Genomic DNA, 19,344 nt, shown 5'->3' with positions numbered 1-19,344 from the left:
CCCTCCCAGCCCAGGCAGGAATTCCTCACTGCCAAGATGCCACCCATGGCTGCCCTCTGGCAGTGGGAGCCATTCCCTGTGTGCTGTCCCTGCAGGCCTTGTCCCCAGTCCCTCTGCAGCTCTGCTGGAGCCCCTGCAGGCCCTGCCAGGGGCTCTCAGCTCTCCCAGAGCCTTTCTGCCTCCATGCTGGACACCCCCAGCCCTCCCAGCCTGGCTCCGTAGGATTTCCCGGCAGGATTCCCACAGGGACCCCGGTGCCGGTGCCTCTCCTGCCTGGGCAGCAGCGCAGCCACAGAGGTGCCACCGGGCCTGGCGGCTGCTGCTCCCCCACGGCCTCGCCAGAGCCCCCAGTCCACCCGGGGTTTCACCTGGAACACCCCAAAACCCTCCCGGCACCCCCACAGTCCCCAAATCCCACCGCACAGCCCGAGGGAGTTTGGCGACACCGACCCTCGGAAATTCGGGAAAAGCCAAATTAATCCAACAATAGGGACAAGCCCTCAGGTTTCCCGCAGGTTTCCCGCAAAGCCGAGGCGCATCCCGCCTGCCCCTGCTCGGAGAGGGCTGGATCGGCCCCGGGCGATGCGCGGAGGCTGCTCCGGGAGGGAGGGAGGGAAGGTGGGAGGGAGGAACGGGACACGAGCCCCCAGCGCTCCTGCCTTGGCCGTGCTGTGCCCGCAGGTGGCACAGGGATTTCTGTGCCCCAGGGAAGCCCGTGGGGAGGCTGGGAGCGCTGGAAAGCCGAGCCGCGGGTGTCCCTCGGATGGTACCGAGGAGCCCCGGGGCCGGGATGAGCTCGGTCCCTGTGCGGGGCCAGCGGGGAGCAGCGAGCCCGGGCCAGGGCCGGGGGACCCCCGAGCTCTCCAGGTTCAAGCACGATCCCCACCAATTCCTGCAGCGGTCCCTGCAGCTCCACACGCAGGGAGGGGCGCTCGGGACAGCGGCGATGCCGCAGCGGCGCAAGGAGGTACCTGCGGAGCCTCGGGGCAGCCGGAGCGGAGCGCGCCGGGGCCGGGGCCGGGCGGGCGCTCAGCGGGGCCGTGATGTCACCGCGGGAGGGAGAGGAGCACGGGGAGGAAGGGGCGGCCCGACGTGACCGCGCCCAGCGCACGCCCGGCCCGGGGGGTCCGTCGGGACCTGGGGGCGCTCGGGGCCCCCCGGGCCGGGCCGGGAGCCGGTGCCGGCGGAGCGCCGGCGTTTCAGCACCTGCGGCCGGCGGACAGCACGGCCCCGCCGCTTCCCCGCGTCCCGGAGCATCGCCGGGGATCCCCCGGCGGAGCCCCCCGAGGGGTTTCGCTCCCGCGTTCTCCCGCAAAGCAAACAGGGACATATGGGATTCAATCATAAATCCACCTTCGCTTTTATTACATCGATTTGATTTATTTTGGGTGCTGAACAAATAGAAGGCGGCCCCCGGGGTGGCGGCTGGGCCCCGGCGGGGACTCCCCGGTGTGCTCCAGGCGAGCACCGGCACAGATGGCCCCTTCTTGGAAGATTAAAAAAAAAAAACAACGTTGTAAACCTTTCAAGTAAAATATTTGAAGAGCAAATATTAGCCAGCGAGGAGCCCATCACCGTGGCCCTCCGCGCCCGGCCCCGCGAGTCATCCGGCGTTATTTGCACCCCGGCCCCGGCCCCCGGGCTCCGCGCTGCTGCCCGCCTTTGGAAAATACCATATGCTCCGAATTACACATTAACCACGGCCCCGCGGGGCCCGGGCCCGGCCCCGGCCCCCGGGGAGCCGCCGGCCGCCCCCCCGCCGCCCCCGGGGCGCCCCGGCCGTCCCGCACCCCGGGGCCGGGCGAGGGCTCCCGGCGGCGCGGGGAGCGCCCGCACCCAGGGCCGGGTCCCCCCGCTCGGCGCCGGCCGCCCGGGACCCCCCGCTCCGCGCCGGCCGTGGGGGAGCCCCGGCGGAGCCCCCGGGCCGGGCCGGCCCCGCGCGTAACGCGGCCGCGGGGAGCGGGGCGCGGGGCTCGGCGGAGGGGCGGCGGCGCCGGGCCCGGGCCTGTCCCCGAGCCCCCGGGCCCGGGCGGGGGGCGGCGCGGGGGGCTCGGGGCCGGCCCCGGAGCGGCGGGGCTGCCCCCGGGCCGCGCGCGCTGGGAACGGGCGCGCCGGGCTCCGGTGCGCACAGCCCCGGCCGGCCCCGCGCCGCTCCCGGGCCGGCCCCGCGCTGCCCCGGCGGCGGGAGGAGCCCCCGGAGCCGCCCGGGGAGCCGGGGCAGCCCCGCGGGCCCGGGGGAGGCGGCGGCGGCTGCGGGCACCGGGCCGTGCGTCCCTGGCGCGTCCCGGGCGCGGCGGCGGCCGCGGGCAGCGGAAAGCGGGCCGGGAAAAGGCGGGGAGGGAGCGGGGAGAGCGGCAGAGACGGGAGAGGGAGATGCGGGGAGAGGAAGGTGTGGGGAGGTGGGGAGAGAGATGGACACGTGCAGAGCAGAGATGGAGAGAGGGTGGAATGGAGAGGGGGAGACCCGGAGGGACGGAGTCGGGAGGAGACGGAGGGAGAGAGGAGGGCACGGGAGAGGTGCAGGGACGGATGGAGAGGTGGTGAAAGGGAGAGGAGGAGAGGAGGAGATGGGGAGGAGATGGGGGATAGGTGTTGGGACATGGAGAGGTGACCATGTGGAGAGGGGGAGACATGGAGACATAAGGACACTGAGAGGGGAAAAGGCAGAAGTGGAGAAATGCTAAAATGGAGAGATGGAGAGGTGGAGGCAGAATTATGGAGACATGGAAAGGTGGAGAGGTGAAGGTGTGAAGACGTGGAATGATGGAAAGAGGGAAAAGGAGAGGTGGAGAGGTGTGGAGGTGCAATCAGGGAGCTTGGGGAGGTGCAAAGGCAGAGGTGGAGCAGTGGGGACAGATCTGGGGACACGAAGAGGTGGGGACAGAGCTCTGGAAAGGTGGAGGGAAGATCCAGGACCCACCGCGGCATTTGTGCTCCTGTGGCCTCGCCCTGCTCCCCGGGAAGAGCTTTTGCGGGGATTCTGAGGGTGCTGAGCACCCCAGGGATAGCGAGGGGACATGGGGCAGCAGGTGGCACACGGTGCCTCTGCCCTGGGGGCCAGGAATGCCAGCACACAGCGGGGGATGGCGGGGACCCGAGTGTCCCTGCTGCAACTCCAGAGAGAGAAAAAGAAGGAAAGGAAAGGAAAGGAAAGGAAAGGAAAGGAAAGGAAAGGAAAGGAAAGGAAAGGAAAGGAAAGGAAAGGAAAGGAAAGGAAAGGAAAGGAAAGGAAAGGAAAGGAAAGGAAAGGAAAGGAAAGGAAAGGAAAGGAAAGGAAAGGAAAGGAAAGGAAAGGAAAGGAAAGGAAAGGAAAGGAAAGGAAAGGAAAGGAAAGGAAAGGAAAGGAAAGGAAAGGAAAGGAAAGGAAAGGAAGAGAAAGGAAAGGAAAGGAAAGGAAAGGAAAGGAAAGGAAAGGAAAAAGAAAACCCGGTCCCCACTGTCCCCAGGCAGGCTCAGGGGTGTGTTGGGGACACCGGGGGCTCTGGAGGGGAGCACAGGGCTCCCCAAAAGAGGGCGTGTCCCGGGAAAGGCGCTCACTGCAGCATCTCAGCAGGAAGAGCTGTCCCCACGGCTCTGCGGGGAGTTTGCAGGGCACAGGGATCCAGCTGAGCAGATCCATCACCTTCACCTTTATACCCATTTTCATCTGCATCTTCATTTCTCTTTCCATCTTCATTTCTGCCTCTGTATTTGTGACTTAGTCTCCATCTCCATCTGTATTTTGTCATAATCTCCATCTTTGTATCCTTTTTCCCCCCTCTCTTTCACCTCTGCTTCCTCTCCATCTCTGCCTCCATCTCTGTTTTGATCTCCACCCCATCTCCTCCTCCACTCCCAGACCATCTCCATCTGCATTCCCGATCCTATTCCCCACATTCCTCCCCGTTTCCATCCGATCTCCATCCCATTCCATTCCATCCCCATCCCCTCTTGGTGTCTCTGGGCTGTTCCAGAGGGAGGGACCGGGAGAGCCCCGTGCAGCCCGGGCCGCGCTCGAGCAGAGCTGCCCCGCTCGGTCAGGGCTCGGGGATCGCTGCCCTCCGCACTGCCCTGTCCCCGATCCCAGTGCCCGTGCCCAGAGGGTCTGTCCCCGATCCCAGTGCCCGTGCCCAGAGGGTCTGTCCCCGATCCCAGTGCCCGTGCCCAGAGGGTCTGTCCCCGATCCCAGTGATCAGAGGGTCTGTCCCCGATCCCAGCGATCAGAGGGTCTGTCCCCGATCCCAGTGCCCGTGCCCAGGGGGTCTCTGCCCTCTGGTGTCCCTCCAGGGAGGGGGCGCTGAGCCCTCCCCGCCCGGGGACAGCGGATCCTTGTCCCCATTGCAGGCTGGCAGCAGGAGCGGGGTGTGCTGGGGACTGGGGTCTGGAGAGAGGGACCCTGCAGGGATGGTGGGTGAGGAGCTGGTGGGAGGGAGGGGACCTGCTCCGCCAGAGGAGGGACAGGAGCACTGCCCGGGAATGGGACAGGGGGCACAGGGACAGGGAAGGACATGGGAACGGGGACAGGAAGGGACACGGGGACAGGGAGGGACACAGAGTAGCACAGGGACAGGCATGGACACAGGAAGAGGGACAAGGAAGGACATGGGAATGGTGACACAGAGTGGCACAGGGACATGGACACGGGAGCAGGGAGGGACACAGGGACAGGGATATGGGGACAGGAACACGGGGACACTGGAACAGCGGCACAGAGGGACACAGGACTGGACACATGGAGGGAAATGGAAATGAGAACAGGGACAGGGAGAGAGTGGAAGAGGGACATGGAGGGGCACGGGAACAGGGACAAGGAGGAACAGGGACACAGAGTGGCACAGGAACAGAGACAGGGAGGCACACAAGACCGGCGACATGGAGGGAAATGGGAATGGGAACGGGGGTATGGAGGGGAAAAGGGAACAGGGACATGGAGGGACAAGGGAACAGGAACAGGGATAGGATAGAACAGGGACATGGAGGGACACAGGACCAGGGAAACGGATAAGGTGGAACAGGGACCTGGAGGGGCACAGGAACAGGGACAGGAAGGGAATGAAATGGGGGCATGGAGTGGTGTTGGTTTTCTGGCTGTTGCTGTTTAGGTGGCCTGGAAAGGCCCAGGGATGGCCTTGGAGAGCCGACGCTTCAAAGAACGAGGAGAGACTTCTGATCTTGTCTCGGTCTCGGTGTTTATTAATTGTTTATCTAAAAGATTTTCTTTCAGCCCGACAGAGGTCTGCACAGCATGTCAGCCATGGGCACACTGCGAGCCCCCGGGCGGTCACTTATCTTTACACCCGAAGTTACGTATACAATATTTACTATTTCTCCCCAATACCTTCTACTCTTATTAACCGGTGCACTTTTAGTAATGACCAATCCCAAAGTGCCACCACCACCACAGAAGATGGAGGCCAAGAAGAAGAAGAAGAAGAAGGACAGGACACGCCCCAATTCCTCCATCTTACTTCTTTAGACCCCCCTGTACCAAAATCCTAAACCCTGTGTTTTACACTTTAACTAACTTATCCCTTCACCATACACCCAGTGAATTCCTCCCAGCCCTCATACAGGTCTCATCTCCTGTGTAGGATCAAAGCCCTGCCACCAGACACTTCTGGCAACATTCCAGGATTCCCGAGCCCCCCAAGGGTGGTCTCGGCCTCTCTGCACCTCCATCCTGAGGTGCTGAGATCCCACAGAGTGGAACAGGGATGGGAACAGGGACACAGAGGGAGCAGACCGGGGAATGCCATTATCCCAGGAGATTTCTGCAGTGAGGCAAAGCTGCCAAAGCACCACAGCTCATTGCTGGGGCTTTGTCTGGAACTCAGTGCCTGCATTCCCTGAGTGGCACTGGCAGGAGCAGGGCCCCCATCCCACAGGGAACATCTGCCCGCGGCTCAGGGGAACCAGGACCCAGGGCGCCCCCAGTCCCAGGGCATCCCCAGGGCTCTCCCAGCCTGCACACAGGGATGGGTGCTGGGGTAACCAGATTTGGGATAACCAGATTTGGGAATTCCCATCCCTGCCCAGAGGAGATCTGGCCGTTCCAGTGCTCCACACCCTGGAGTTCCTGGCGTTCCCTCTCCTCATCCTAGCTCAGAGCCAGCTCCAGAGGGCTGGGAGGGCAGAGGGATGAGGAGCAGCTCCCAGGGGCTCCACTCAGCATCCCCATCCCTGGCAGTGCCCAAGGCCAGGCTGGGCACTGGGGCTGGAGCAGCCTGGGGCAGTGGAGGTGTCCCTGCCATGGCAGGGGTGGCACTGGAGGGGCTCTGGGGTCCTTTCCCACCCAAACATTCCAGGATTCCCTGATTTCCCTCCCTCTGTCACTCCTGTCTGCACGTCCAAGGCTGTTTTTGCACCTTTCTGGGCTTTCTCCCTGCAGAAGGTCACCCTGCTCTTCACCGAGCACCAGGATGCCTGGAAAATCCCATTGTTTTCCCCTGCAGAAAGCACGGGTGGAAGTTAAAAGCCCGGATGACTCAGCCGACCAAGAAAACGGAGTTTATCCCCACGTTCCCACCTACAATTTCACTTTCTTTTCCATCAAAATGATGATTATTACAGGATTCGGGCTAAAAGAGGCAATTTGGGGGCTTGTAGGTGTGCTGCCCATCATCTCTGGTGGAATGCAGGTGCAGGATGGGACAGTGATGTCGCAGGCCCAGAAATTCCACGGATCAGGATAATGGAGCTGCTTTTCCAGGTTTTTGGGCAGAGATTTCCTGCCCCGAAAAAGGGGGCTAAGTATGAAAAACGGGGAGAAAAGCAATAAATTAATAAATTATCATCAAAGGGCTGGAGCGGGGAGGTCAGAAGCGGTGGAATGTTGTGGCAGGTAGGGAGAGGGTGGGATGAGGATTCTTCGTGGACCGGGACACTCTGGCACAGCCGGCGCAGCAAAGTCCGGGAGCGGGACCCTCGGGAAAGGGGCGGGGGCTGCACCGGGACCTGCGCGTGGGGACAAACCGGGAGTGAGCAGGGACGGGAGAACATCGGGAACGCGGGGAAAAACATCGGGAGCATGGGGGAAAATATCATAGGGTGTGAAAAAAATATCATAGGGTGGGAAAACGTGCGGTGCCCAGCGGGAAGCGCCGGCGGGGCGGATTGATCGCCCCCAGGTGCGCCCCAATCCCTTCCCCATCCCCACTCCGTGCGTTCCGATCCTCCCAGGTGCGCTCCTATTGCCCCCCCAGGTGTGCCCCGATCGTCCCCCACACTCGGGGGCTTCACCCGCGGGACACGGGCCCTCTCCCATCCCGGTGCGCGGCACCGGAGCCGCTCCGTTCCCGTTCCCCTGCCCTGGATTCCCTCCGTGGCCACTGCAACGTCCCCGGCCACCCACGAGTGACACGGCTCCGCTCGGGCCCGCACAGGTAACACCGGGAGCGGCACCGGGAGCATCCCGAGGGGCTGGGGCCGGTCCGGGGGGGGCACAGCCGGTGACACGGGACACGGCGGGAGGGTTCCCCCACTCGGGGCTGGGGGAGTCGGGGTCACCCACGGACGGGAGGGTCTGGGGTCCCTCCCAACCTCGGGACCAGACCGAGGTGGGTCTGGGGTCCCTCCCAACCTCGGGACCAGACCGAGGTGGGTTTGGGGGTCTCCCCAACCTCGGGACCAGACCGAGGTGGGTCTGGGGGTCTCCCCAACCCCGGGGCCGGACCGAGATGGGTCTGGGGTCCCGGGGGTCGCCGCAAGGGCGACCCCCGGGACCCCAGACCCATCTCGGTCCGGCCCCGGGGTTGGGCGCGCGCCGCTGACGAAGAGAGGCGTGCCCCCACCAAGCCCCGCCCATCTGTGACGGAAAAGGGCGTATCCCGCCTTGGCCCCGCCCCCGTGGCGGCGCGAGGCCACGTGTGCGCGCGGGCGGCCTTTGCCGACGTGTCCCTGGCGCCGCGCGCCCCGGAAGTCCCGCCCCACCGCCCGCGCGCCGGGCTTGGGGCGTGGCCGCGCGGGGCCTGACGTCACCGGCAGCGCGCCGCCATTGGTCGAGGCGCGGCGGGGCGGGGCGGCGCGCGCGGCGGGAGCGGCCGCCCGTTGGCCGCCGGCCGCGCGGGGGGGCGGGGCCGCGGGGAGGCCGCGCCCCCCCCGCCCGACTCAGGCCCCGCCCCGCGGTCCCTTCCGCGCTCGCCCCGGGCCCCGCCGCGCTCCCGCCGCCCGTGCCCGGCCCGGCCCGACCCGGCCTCTCCGCCCGCCCGGCCCCGCCATGGCCTCCGCGGCCAACCCCGGCCAGGGCGGCTCCGCGCCGCCGCCCGTCGTCCAGCGCGGCATCGTCAAGATGGTAAGGGCTGTGCCCGCCGCTCCCCGCACCGACCCCGCGCCTCGCCGCTCACCGACCGGGGACCCCCATCTCCCGCAGGCTCCTCCGGGGCCCGGGGCTCCGCTCCGCTGCCCGCCTCCCCTCCCGGTAACCGGGAGCCTGTCCGCTGCCCGCGCGGTGCCCGGCTCCCCGTGCCCGGTGCAGCCCGTCCGGTGCTCCCGGGCCCCGTAGGGCGGCAGTTGCTGATCCGTTAGCGCCCGCTGCCCGGCGCCTCTCGCTGCACCCTGGGATCCCCCTGCAGCCGGTCCCCCACGCCCCGGCACCGGGCACTGCGCGCTCCCGGTGCCGTCCCGGCTGCTGGGCTGGGCAGGGAGAGTTTCGGGTCCCGGAGCCGCTGCTCCCGCTCCGCTCCCGGTGCCGGAGCCCCGGAGCCCCGAGGGTGGCGGAGCAGCGGCCTCGCGGTGCCGCCGGCGGCGGGGGCCGTCCCGGGGGTGCCGCACGTGCTCCGCTCGCCGCCCCTACCGGGGCATCCCCGGGGCGGGGCGGGGCGGGATCCCCGAGCCCCGGTCGGGTCCCCACGGGACAGCGCTGGTTTGGGGTCCCCGGGCCGCTCCGGGGTCCCCGGGAAGGGTCCCGGTCCCCCGCGCCAGGGCCCCACGTGTGCCGGCAGCGGGGCCGCGGGAGCGAAGGTCGGCTTCAGTGCCGGGCGCCGTGTCCCGGTCCCATGTCCCCGTCCCGTGTCCCTGTCCCGTGTCACCATCCCGCGTACCCATCCCGTGTCACCATCCCGTGTCCCCTCCTGGTCCTGTCCCGTGTCCCTATCCCGTGTCCCTATTCTGTGTCCCCGTCCCATGTCCCCGTCCCGTGTCCCCTCCCGGCCCTGTCCCGCCCCAGCCCGTTCCCTGCCATGCCCCGACCCCCCCGATTGCCGTGCCCGAGTCCGAGTGGCTCCGGGGGTCTCTGCTGACCCCTTCACCCCCGGCTCCCTTCGGACTGAGACCTGCTCCCGGCTGTCACTGCAGTCTGAGCCGTGCTGGGGACAGGGCTGGGGACACCGCGGGATGGACCCTGCAAGGCTGGGGACGCGTGGCAGGGATCTAGGGATGGATCCCAGAGGTTTGGGATGGGCACCGGGGGTCTGTGGGTGGACACTGAGTCTGGGGATGATAACTGGGGGTCTGTGGTCAGACACCGGGGGTCTGGGGACACCGGGGCTTTGGGGACACTGCAGGTCTGCTCTGGCACCATCCCCGTGCCGTGTGTCACTGGTGATGGGGGATCTGCTGCTGCCACCCCTGCCCTGGCTCCTGCCCACCCTGCAGGTTTTGGGGTGCTCAGGAAACCCTCCCCTGGCTGCTTGTGCCCGCCCGATCCATCTGTGGGACGGGGATCCGCAGCAGGATTTTGGGGAGGATTTTGGGGTCTGCTGGCTGGGAGGCAGCTGTGCCTGTGCCCCATAGCCTGGGGTGTGCTCTGTGCTCCCTTCCAGGCCGGGCAGCCCAAAATCCCCTGGGAGAGGGTCCCTGGCTCTCTGTGGTGCCAGCCTCGTGCTCTGCTGCGGCTCCGTCACAGCCTTGAGGTTTTTGGGGTTTTTTGCACCTTCCTGTTGCAATCACGGTGCAGCTCACTGCAATCACAGCGAGGCTGAGGGGTTTGAGAGCAGGAGTTTGGCAGCAGGATGGGGATGGGGAGCAGGAATTTTCCTCCCACTCTTGGCAGGATTTTTAACCCTTTGTGCCCCACAGGGGCAGCCCTGGATTCTGGATGTGCCCGTGGGATTTTGGTGCCATCTCCTCTGGTGCCCGGGATCTGCATTGCAGGACGAGTTGGGTCTGTGCACCCCCGTGCCTGTGCTGTTTCCAGCTTAAGCCTGGTTTAAGCCCAGATTTCCGTGATGGAGCCCTCAGTGGGACAGATGGGCTGTGGGGTGGCTCTTGCTGGCAGGGTGGGACGGTGGCACCTGGCTGCTGGCACAGTGTCCTGATCCCATTGCCATCCCTGGAGCAGTTCCCCATCTGCTGGGGGATCCCCACAGCCACATGGGCGTGTGGCCACTCCATGGGCAGGGACAGGTATCAGGAGCTGGGATGGAATGTCCCCCAAAGCCCTGCTCTGACCCTGGGACACGGAGCAGCTCCACCAAGGAGCCCACCCCGGGATCCACGGCTCGTGCTGGGCATTGAGCAGAGCAGCTCCAGCGTCCCCGTGCCCTGTCAATTAAAGATTAAGGTTAATTGCAGCCATGGAATCTCTAAGCCTTGAGCACAGAGCACTGAGCCTTTGCTGGGCTGGCTCTCGTGATGGGACACAGCTGGAGGGGTTTGGGATCCCTGCGAGCATCCGTGGGGGTTTTGGGTGTGGGGAGCCAGGGCAGGCGCTGGAATGACCCCAGGCTGGGTCAGAGAGCTGGGAGAGGGGACAGGGAGATCCCAGCACAGCCTGGCTGCTGGCCCAGAGCCCGGCCCTGCTGCAGGACCTGGGAATGTGCCTGGGGGTGTGAGGGAACCCTGGCAGAGGGGATTGGCTGGCACTGCCCAGCCCGAAGCTCGCAGAGCCAGAGCTGTGGTGGGACATGGCCCAGCTGGGCTCATCCACCCGCTGTAAAATCCTGATTTTCCAAATCCTCCTTCGGATTCTGTGTGCATGGAGGTGACCCCATGTGCTGAGCTCTGAGGGACCCCAAATCCCCTCCTGTGCCACCCCGCCATGGCAGGGACACCTCCCACTGTCCCAGGCTGCTCCAGCCCCAGTGTCCAGCCTGGCCTTGGCCATTGCAGGGATCAGGGGCAGCCCCAGCTGCTCTGGCAATGCCAGCCCAGGCAGGAATTCCTCATTGCCAAGATGCCACCCATGGCTGCCCTCTGGCAGTGGGAGCCATTCCCTGTGTGCTGTCCCTGCAGGCCTTGTCCCCAGTCCCTCTGCAGCTCTGCTGGAGCCCCTGCAGGCCCTGCCAGGGGCTCTCAGCTCTCCCTGGATCCTTCTCCTCTCCAGGCTGGGCATTCCCAGCTGTCCCAGCCTGGCTCCCTGGGAGCTGAGGGGCTCCAGCCCTGCAGCAGCTCCGGGGCCTCTCTGGGCTCTCTGCCACAGCTCCAGGTGCTGCTGCTGTGTCCCAGGGCTGGGGCAGCTCTGCAGGTGGGGTCTCACAGGGGCAGGATCCCCCTGCCCTGCTGGGGATCAGCCCAGCGTGTGGATTGTGACCCCCATCTCCAGCTGGGGCAGCTCCTGGCTCTCCAGGCCCATGGCACTCAGTGATGCTGAGTTCCGGAGCCCTGCCAAGGCAGGGCACATCCCTGGAATTGTGTCCCTGGAATTGTGTGTGTCCCTGCAACGTCGCCTTTCTGTGCAGTGTCACCGTCCTTTCGCCGCTGCCCAGCTGCCCCTGCCGTGCCCTGGCTGCCCCCTGTCCCCCGCTGTCCCCACTGTCCCCTGGGAGCCCCGCTGTCCCCTCTGACCCCGCTATCCCGCAGTTCCTGCTGTCCCCTCTAACCCCTGCTGTCCCCGCTGTCCCCTCTAACCCCTGCTGTCCCTGCTGTCCCCACTAACCCCGGTGTCCCCGCTGTCCCCACTAACCCCGGTGTCCCCGTTGTCCCCGTAGGTGCTGTCGGGCTGTGCCATCATCGTGCGGGGCCAGCCCCGTGGTGGGCCGCCCCCGGAGCGGCAGATCAACCTCAGCAACATCCGCGCGGGGAGCCTGGCACGGCGTGCCAACGCCAGCCAGCCCGACAGCAGGGACACCCCCGACGAGGTGAGGGGACACCCGTGGGGACAGGGACAGGGTGGCCTGGCAGAGTCACATGGGGGGGCTTGGGGGGGTCTTCTCCTTTTTGTCCCTCTGCACTTGGCACGGTGTTGTGGGCGGCACACACAGGGTGGTTTGGGACACGTGAAGAGGAGATTTGGGACTCGGGGGATGGCTTGGCACACGTGGGGTGGTTTGAGGCAACACGAAAGGGTATTTGGGGCACATGGGAATGGTTTGGGGCATGAGGAATGGTTTGGGGCATATGGGAGAGTTTCAGTCATATGAGGGGGTGGATTGGGGCACATAGGGTGGCTGTTTTAGGGCACACAGGGGGTGGTTTGGGACTCAGGATGGTTTAGGGCACGTAGAAGAGTTTGGGACACATGAAGGGGTGGTTTGGGGCACATGGGGTGGCTGTGTTGGGGCATGGGGGGCGGTTTGGGACTCAGGGAATGGTTTGGGGCAACACAGGGGATGGTCTGGGGTATGGCTTGGGATTCATGGATTGGTTGGGGGCGCGTGGGATTGTTCGGGGCACGTAAAGGGGTGGTTTGGGGTACCCAGGGCACGGTTTGGCACACATGGGGGTGGTTTTGGGCACGTGGGGTGGTTGGTTTGTGGCACAAGGAGTGCTTTGGGACTCGGGGGATGCTGTGGGGCACATGGGGTGTCTGTTTTGGGGCACAGGGGGTGCTTTGGGACTCAGGGATGCTCTGGGGCTCACGCTGTGGCTGTTTCGGGGCACAGGGGGTGCTTTGGGACTCAGGGATGCTCTGAGGCTCACGCTGTGGCTGTTTCGGGGCACAGGGGGTGCTTTGGGACTCGGGGGATGCTGTGGGGCACATGGGGTGTCTGTTTTGGGGCACAGGGGGTGCTTTGGGACTCAGGGATGCTCTGAGGCTCACGCTGTGGCTGTTTTGGGGCACAGGGGGTGCTTTGGGGCTCGGGGGATGCTCTGGGGCACATGGGGTGTCTGTTTTGGGGCACAGGGGGTGCTTTGGGGCTCAGGGGATGCTCTGGGGCACATGGGGTGGCTGTTTTGGGGCACAGGGGGTGCTTTGGGGCTCGGGGGATGCTCTGGGGCACATGGGGTGGCTGTTTTGGGGCACAGGGGGTGCTTTGGGGCTCGGGGGATGCTGTGGGGCTCACGCTGTGGCTGTTTTGGGGCACAGGGGGTGCTTTGGGGCTCGGGGGATGCTCGGGGCCCCGGGGCGGTCCCGCAGCCGCTCGGTGCCCTCGGTGCCGGTGCCGGCGGGCCCGGCCCCCCTCCCGCGGGCCGGGGGCGGCGGGAGCAGCAGCGCTGGCAGATAATTGCTCTCCCTGGGGAGTTTTGTCTTCCCAACAGCCTCTAAATGTCACTCTCTGCCAAAGTGACGCCTGTCAGCCCCGCTAATTGTTTATGAGCGCGTCATGTTCCCACCTCCGGCCGCGCTCCCGCCCACCCGCCGGGGCCGGAGCGGGAGCGCGCACCGGGAACGGGAGCGGGAACGGGAGCGCGCTCCCGAGCCTGCCGTGCCCCGGAACCCCGGCGGGGCTGCCAGAGCTGCGAACCCCGCTGCCTTGCTGCCCCACAGCTCTCTCGGTGCCCCCGTGGTGGGAGTTGCTCCCCAGGAGCCGGCTCCCAGCAGAGTCTGGGGGCTCCGGGGGCACTGGGGGCTGCTCCCCCTGCCCTGCCCTGCCCGGCCCCCCCGGCTCACGGTGCCTCCATCCCTCCCGCAGCCCTGGGGCTTCCCCGCGCGGGAGTTCCTGCGGAAGAAGCTGATCGGGAAGGAGGTGTGCTTCACCGTGGAGTACAAGACCCCGCAGGGCCGCGAGTACGGCATGGTCTACCTGGGCAAAGGTGAGAACGGATGGGCACCTGGGGAAGGGGAGATGGATGGGGCGCCTGGGGAAGGGGAGAATGGATGGGTATCTGGGAAAGGGGAGATGAATGGGCACCTGGGAAAGGGGGGGATGGATGGGGCACCTGGGGAAGGGGAGGATGAGGATGGATGGGGTAGCTGGGAAAGGGGAGATGATGGGGCACCTGGGCAAAGGTGTGGATGGATGGGGCACCTGGGAAAGGTGTGGATGGATGGGGTACCTGGGAAAGGTGTGGATGGATGGGGTACCTGGGAAAGGTGAGCCTCAGTGGGGTACCTGAGAACAGGGGAGGATGGATGGGGCACCTGGGGAAGGGGAGATGGATGGGTACCTGGGAACAGGGGAGGATGGATGGGGCACCTGGGAAAGGTGAGCCTGGGTGGGGACCTGGGGAAAGGGGAGGATGGATGGGGTACCTGGGGAAGGGGAGATGGATGGGGTACCTGGGAACAGGGGAGGATGGATGGGGCACCTGGGAAAGGTGAGCCTCAGTGGGGTACCTGAGAACAGGGGAGGATGGATGGGGCACCTGGGAAAGGTGAGCCTGGGTGGGGACCTGGGGAAAGGAGAGGATGGATGGGGCACCTGGGAAAGGTGAGCCTCAGTGGGGTACCTGAGAACAGGGGAGGATGGATGGGGTACCTGGGAAAAGGTGGATCCAGGGTGTTTTACCTGGGAAAAGGTGGGTCAGGATGGTTTGTCTGGGAAAAAGTGGCTCTGGATGGTTCACCTGGGAAAAGGTGAGGATGGATGGGTTACCTGGGAAAAGGTGGTTCCCAGGGTGTTTTACCAGGGAAAAAGTGGATCTGGATGTTTTACCTGGGAAAAGGTGAGGATGGGTAGGTTAGGATGGATGGGTTACCTGGGAAAAAGGGAGGCTCAATGGGTTACCTGGGTAAAGGTGTGTCAGGATGTTTTGCCTGGGTAAAGGTGGGTCAGGGTGTTGTACCTGGGAAAAGGTGGTTCCAGGGTGTTTTACCTGGGAAAAGGTGGTTCTGGGGGAGAGCACAAGGGGATGTTTGGGCTGTGCCATCAGCAGGAGGATGCCTGCCTGCTTCCCCATCACTTTTCCATGATTTTCCATGGCCCCCAGCTCTGGGAAGGCAGTGAGGGGTACCTGCCCCCCAGGTTTCCAAGCTCCAGCCCTGCTCTCCCTGCTCCAGGAGCATTCCTGGGCTCAGCCTGGAGTGCCCTAAGGACAAATCCAGCTGGAAATCCCTTTTGGGGGCTGCAGTGGGCAGTGGAGGTGTTGGGGTGCGCTGTGGCAGCAGCAGGATGCATTCCCGCTCCTCCATGGATTCCCAGTTTTGGGAGAGAGGGAAATGCCCAGTGCTGATCCCCGCTGAGCCGGAGCTCGTGGACACAGGAGCAGCTCTGGGTGAATTCCCACAGCTTCCCTTTTTCCATCCTTTCTGTTGTTACAAATCTCTTCTTGCCTGTCTGGGGCTGAGATCCCAAAATGGATTCACTCCGAGCATTCCGGGTGGGTTTTGGGGCTCTCCCTCCCCGTGATGCTCCCTGTGCAGCTGGGACAGCCCTGCCCTGGGATGTTTGGGATACCAGGGGGATGTGGGATATTTGGGATACCGGTCCCATGGGAAGGAGGGAAGGGGCTGCTGAGTTTTGGGGGAAATGGGGACTGAGGGTTGGGTGCCCTCAGCCCCACATCCCTGCGGACTCGGCTGTTTTCCATGTGGGAATGGGCTGGAAAGGGGGAGCAGCTGCTCCAGGTGCGCTCCCTGTGGCACTCAGAGCATTCCCGTGGCACTCGGGGTGTTTCCTGGCATTCCCATTTCACTCAGAGCATTCCCATGGCACTCAGGACATTCCCATGGCACTCACAGCCTTTCCTGGCATTCCCATGGCACTCGCAGCCTTTCCTGGCATTCCCATGGCACTCGCAGCCTTTCCTGGCATTCCCATGGCACTCGCAGCCTTTCCTGGCATTCCCATGGCACTCAGAGCCTTTCCCAGAGCAGGAGCAGGGATGGGCTCATGCAGCCAGCCTTGCTGACGTCCCAGGCAGATCCCGAGGCTGGCAGGATGGGGCAGGGGGCTCTGCCAAGGGAGGGGGCCCAGGGTGGCTCTGGGGTCCGAGGGTGCAGGGCTGCAGATCCCTGTGTGTCCCCTCCCCCTCAGGACATGCCATGGTGCACTCTGAGCTCCTGGTGGCACTGGGGGGCCCTTTGGGATGGGGATCCCCTGCTGCAGAGGGGGGGATTGGAATCACAAACGTTTTGGTTGGGAAGGACCCCCCAGCTCGCGGACCATGGAATGCAATGTTTGATTTGCACTTGGGTTTGGGGAGCTGCTGCTCTGCTCTCCCCTGAGCCGCCCTGCAGCCAGGGCCATGCCAGGGCAGGGAGAGGGGCTGGGGAGGGTTGGGGTGCTGGGGCCCCTCTGGAGCCGTCCCCGTCCCTGCTCCAGCCCCGCCTGCAGCGGCGCGGGCGGGAGAAATGAGGCAGAAAATGTTTCCTGATGAAGTTTGTCAGGGCTTGAGCGCCATTAATGTGGGAATGCTGTGACAGATTCCCTGCAGCAGCTCCTGCCTGGGGAGGATGGAGAGCAGGAGCTCTGCAGGGGGATGGGGACAGCCAGGCCAGGTGCCAGGTGCTGCCCTGGGCTCAGCTCCAGGCCGGGGCAGGGGGCTGCAAAGCTGGGAAAGGCCCTGGGGGTGCTGTGCCAGCGGCTGGGCACGAGCCCAGGGGGGCCAGGGGGGCAGGAGGGCGATGGGCACGGCCCCAGGGCAGGGACTGTCCCCTGTGCTGGCCCTGCCCAGGGACCCCCGGGGATCCTGGGGGCAGCTCAGGAGAGCCCTGGAGGGGCTGCAGTGTCCAGGGAATGGGGCTGGGAATGGCCTGGAGCCCCAGCAGGGCTGAGGGAGCTGGGCAGGGGCTGAGCCTGGAGCAAAGGAGGCTCAGGGGCCCTTGTGGCTCTGCACAAGTCCCTGCCAGGAGGGCACAGCCGGGGGGAACAGGGACAGGAGCAGAGGGAGCGGCCTCAGGCTGGGCCAGAGCAGCTCAGGGTGGGCACAGCAGGAATTTCCCCGTGGAAAGGGGGTGAGGGAGCCCAGGCTGTGTCCCCAGGGGAGCTCTGGGGTTGTTCCAGCAATGCTTACCTGGATCACTGGGAATGCTGCCCCATTCCCATGTCCCTCTGGCTCCTCTCACCTGCTGCTCTCCTCTCTCAGACACCAATGGTGAGAACATTGCTGAGTCCCTGGTGGCAGAAGGACTGGCGTCCCGGCGGGAGGGCATCCGAGCCAACAAGTATGTGCTGATCCCATCCTGATCCCCATCCCATCCCCATCCTGATCCCGATCCCGGGCTGGTGCTCGGGCACGGAGCCCCTGGATCCCTCAGCTGCAGGGCCAGGCCCTGCTCCTCAGCTTCCGAGTTGCCCACATCCCACAGGCATCCCTGGGGTGTCCCGAGGGCTTTGGGGCTGGGCAGGGGGTGGCAGGGGCTGCCTCCTTCCCTGGATGCAGAGGCACTGGAGCTGTGTCCATGGGCTGTGGAGCAGAGACTCTCTGGGAGCCTCCAAAGTCACTCCTGGGGTGGGGTTGAGTCCCCTTCATTGCCACTGCAGAGGAGGTGCTGGGACATGGCTGGTGCTGGATCTGGCTGGGTGATCCCTGTGCCAGCAGAGCCGAGGCTTCTCCTGGGCTCCCTCACATCCCTGGGCTGTGCAGGGCTGCAGCTGTAGGGGCAGGATCCATTCCAGAGGGGCAGGACATGAGGGCAGGGTCAGCCTCGTTTGTGGGGTGATGGAGTCATGGAATGGTTTGGGTGGCAAGGGACCCCAGAGCCCCTCCAGTGCCACCCTGCCATGGCAGGGACACCTCCCACTGTGCCAGGCTGCTCCAGCCCCAGTGCCCAGCCTGGCCTTGGGCACTGCCAGGGATGCAGGGGCAGCCCCAGCTGCTCTGTTCAATATCCCTGAGTTTGTTGTGCCAGGGCTGGGAAGAGATTGTGCCCACTTTGGTGGCCCCTCAGTGGCTCCCTGTGCATGCAGGGCCGGGCTGATCCCTGGATTCCCATGGAATGTGCCTTCCCTGCTCTCCCAGACTGGCTCTGCCCTGCTGGGAACGCCGCTGCCTTTGCCCCGTGGTGCCCAGAGCAGCCTCAGGAGGGGTTCCCGGGCTCTCCTCCCCATCCATGGCAGCAGGAGCAGGAGACGCTTCCCGCTGCATTCCCCGGGATGGGCGGTGGGAGGAGCTGGGTGGGCTCGGGGGGGATGGCCCTGAGCCCCCCGGGGCTGCGGGGCTGACCCCCGTGCCCGCAGCCCCGAGCAGAGCCGGCTGGCCGAGCTGGAGGAGCAGGCGCGCAGCGCCAAGAAGGGCATGTGGAGCGAGGGCACGGGCTCGCACACCGTGCGCGACCTCAAGTACACCCTGGAGAACCCCCGGCACTTCGTGGACTCCCTGCACCAGAAACCCGTCAATGGTGAGGTGGCCCCTGTCCCCGTGTGTCCCCCTGTGTCCCCGTGTCCCCCTGTGTCCCCCCGTGTCCCCAGCCCAGCGGGCTGAGCTCCGGTGTCACTGCAGCCATCATCGAGCACGTGCGGGACGGCAGCGTGGTGAGGGCCCTGCTCCTGCCCGACTTCTACCTGGTCACCGTCATGCTCTCGGGGATCAAGGTGAGCCCATTCCCTGTGCCCCATTCTCACTGCCCCAATCCCCCTGCCCCATTCCCCCTGCCCCATTCCCCCTGCCCCATTCCCCCTGCCCCATTCCCCCTGCCCCATTCCCCCTGCCCCATTCCCCCTGCCCAATTCCCACTGCTCAATTCCCTCTGCCCCATTCCCCCTGCCCCAATCCCACTGCCCCATTCCCTCTGCCCCAGTCCCACTGCCCAATTCCTTCCCTGTCCGACCTCCGTGGCTCCTGCCCCTGTCTGGGTCCCAGGCTGCAGCAGGGAGGGACATCCTTGTCACCTGCTGCACCTGCAGTACCAGGCTGGAAGCAGCCTGAGGTGTCATCATGGGTGGCTTGGGTGGGGCTGTCAGACACCCTGGTCAGGACTGCACTGGGAGTTCACAGATCTCAGGATCCCTGAGGCTGGGAAAGCCCTCCCAGCCCATCCAGTCCCAGCTGTGCCCAGTGCCCACCTTGTCCCCAGCTCAGAGCCCTGAGTGCCACCTCCAGAAATTGCTTGAACTCTGTGGGCAGCCCCTTCCAATGTTTGATCATCCTTCCTATGGAGAAATTCCTGCTGTTGTCCAAGTTCAAGGAATCACAGACTTGTTTGTGTGGGAAGGGACCCCAGAGCCCCTCCAGTGCCCCCCCTGCCATGGCAGGGACACCTCCCACTGTGCCAGGCTGCTCCAGCCCCAGTGCCCAGCCTGGCCTTGGGCACTGCCAGGGATCAGGGGCAGCCCCAGCTGCTGTGGCAATGCCAGCCCAGGCAGGAATTCCTCATTGCCAAGATGCCACCCATGGCTGCCCTCTGGCAGTGGGAGCCATTCCCTGTGTGCTGTCCCTGCAGGCCTT

General features: G+C 65.2%; 2 protein-coding genes across 2 annotated transcripts in view; one reads left to right on the top strand and one right to left on the bottom strand.

Moving 5' to 3' along the window:
- Nucleotides 1-500: 500 nt before the first annotated feature.
- On the bottom strand, nt 501-8,196 carry LOC132073031 (collagen alpha-1(I) chain-like). Its single transcript, XM_059471709.1, has 6 exons — nt 8,172-8,196; nt 7,599-8,084; nt 2,006-2,648; nt 1,576-1,660; nt 771-1,486; nt 501-696 (listed from the first exon to the last, which is right to left on the bottom strand). The coding sequence occupies exons 1-6, from the start codon at nt 8,194-8,196 to the stop codon at nt 501-503; spliced, it is 2,151 nt and encodes a 716-aa protein (XP_059327692.1).
- Nucleotides 8,105-19,344, top strand: part of SND1 (staphylococcal nuclease and tudor domain containing 1) — a 75,659-nt gene continuing 64,419 nt past the window's right edge. Inside the window, exons 1-6 of the mRNA XM_059472057.1 lie at nt 8,105-8,269; nt 11,844-11,993; nt 13,710-13,830; nt 17,044-17,122; nt 18,138-18,298; nt 18,400-18,491. Of these exons, the coding sequence (XP_059328040.1) occupies nt 8,195-8,269; nt 11,844-11,993; nt 13,710-13,830; nt 17,044-17,122; nt 18,138-18,298; nt 18,400-18,491 (678 nt within the window). The 5' untranslated portion in view covers nt 8,105-8,194. The remainder of the gene's footprint in view (nt 8,270-11,843; nt 11,994-13,709; nt 13,831-17,043; nt 17,123-18,137; nt 18,299-18,399; nt 18,492-19,344) is intronic.

Source organism: Ammospiza nelsoni, chromosome 5 (genome assembly GCF_027579445.1).
Source record: "Ammospiza nelsoni isolate bAmmNel1 chromosome 5, bAmmNel1.pri, whole genome shotgun sequence".
NCBI lineage: Eukaryota > Metazoa > Chordata > Aves > Passeriformes > Passerellidae > Ammospiza > Ammospiza nelsoni.
This window is presented reverse-complemented; position numbering and strand designations above follow the sequence as displayed.

What these genes read in the sequence shown, in the direction of transcription:
- LOC132073031 (XM_059471709.1), bottom strand. Translation starts at nt 8,196, where the DNA reads ATGGCGGGGCCGGGCGGGCGGAGAG. An exon ending in GGGGCCGGGCGGGCGGAGAG is followed by an intron (nt 8,085 to 8,171) that starts GCCGGGTCGGGC and finishes GCGGGGCCTGAG; the next exon opens with TCGGGCGGGGGGGGCGCGGC. An exon ending in GCCGGGCGCGGAGGGCCACG is followed by an intron (nt 1,487 to 1,575) that starts GTGATGGGCTCC and finishes TAATCTTCCAAG; the next exon opens with AAGGGGCCATCTGTGCCGGT.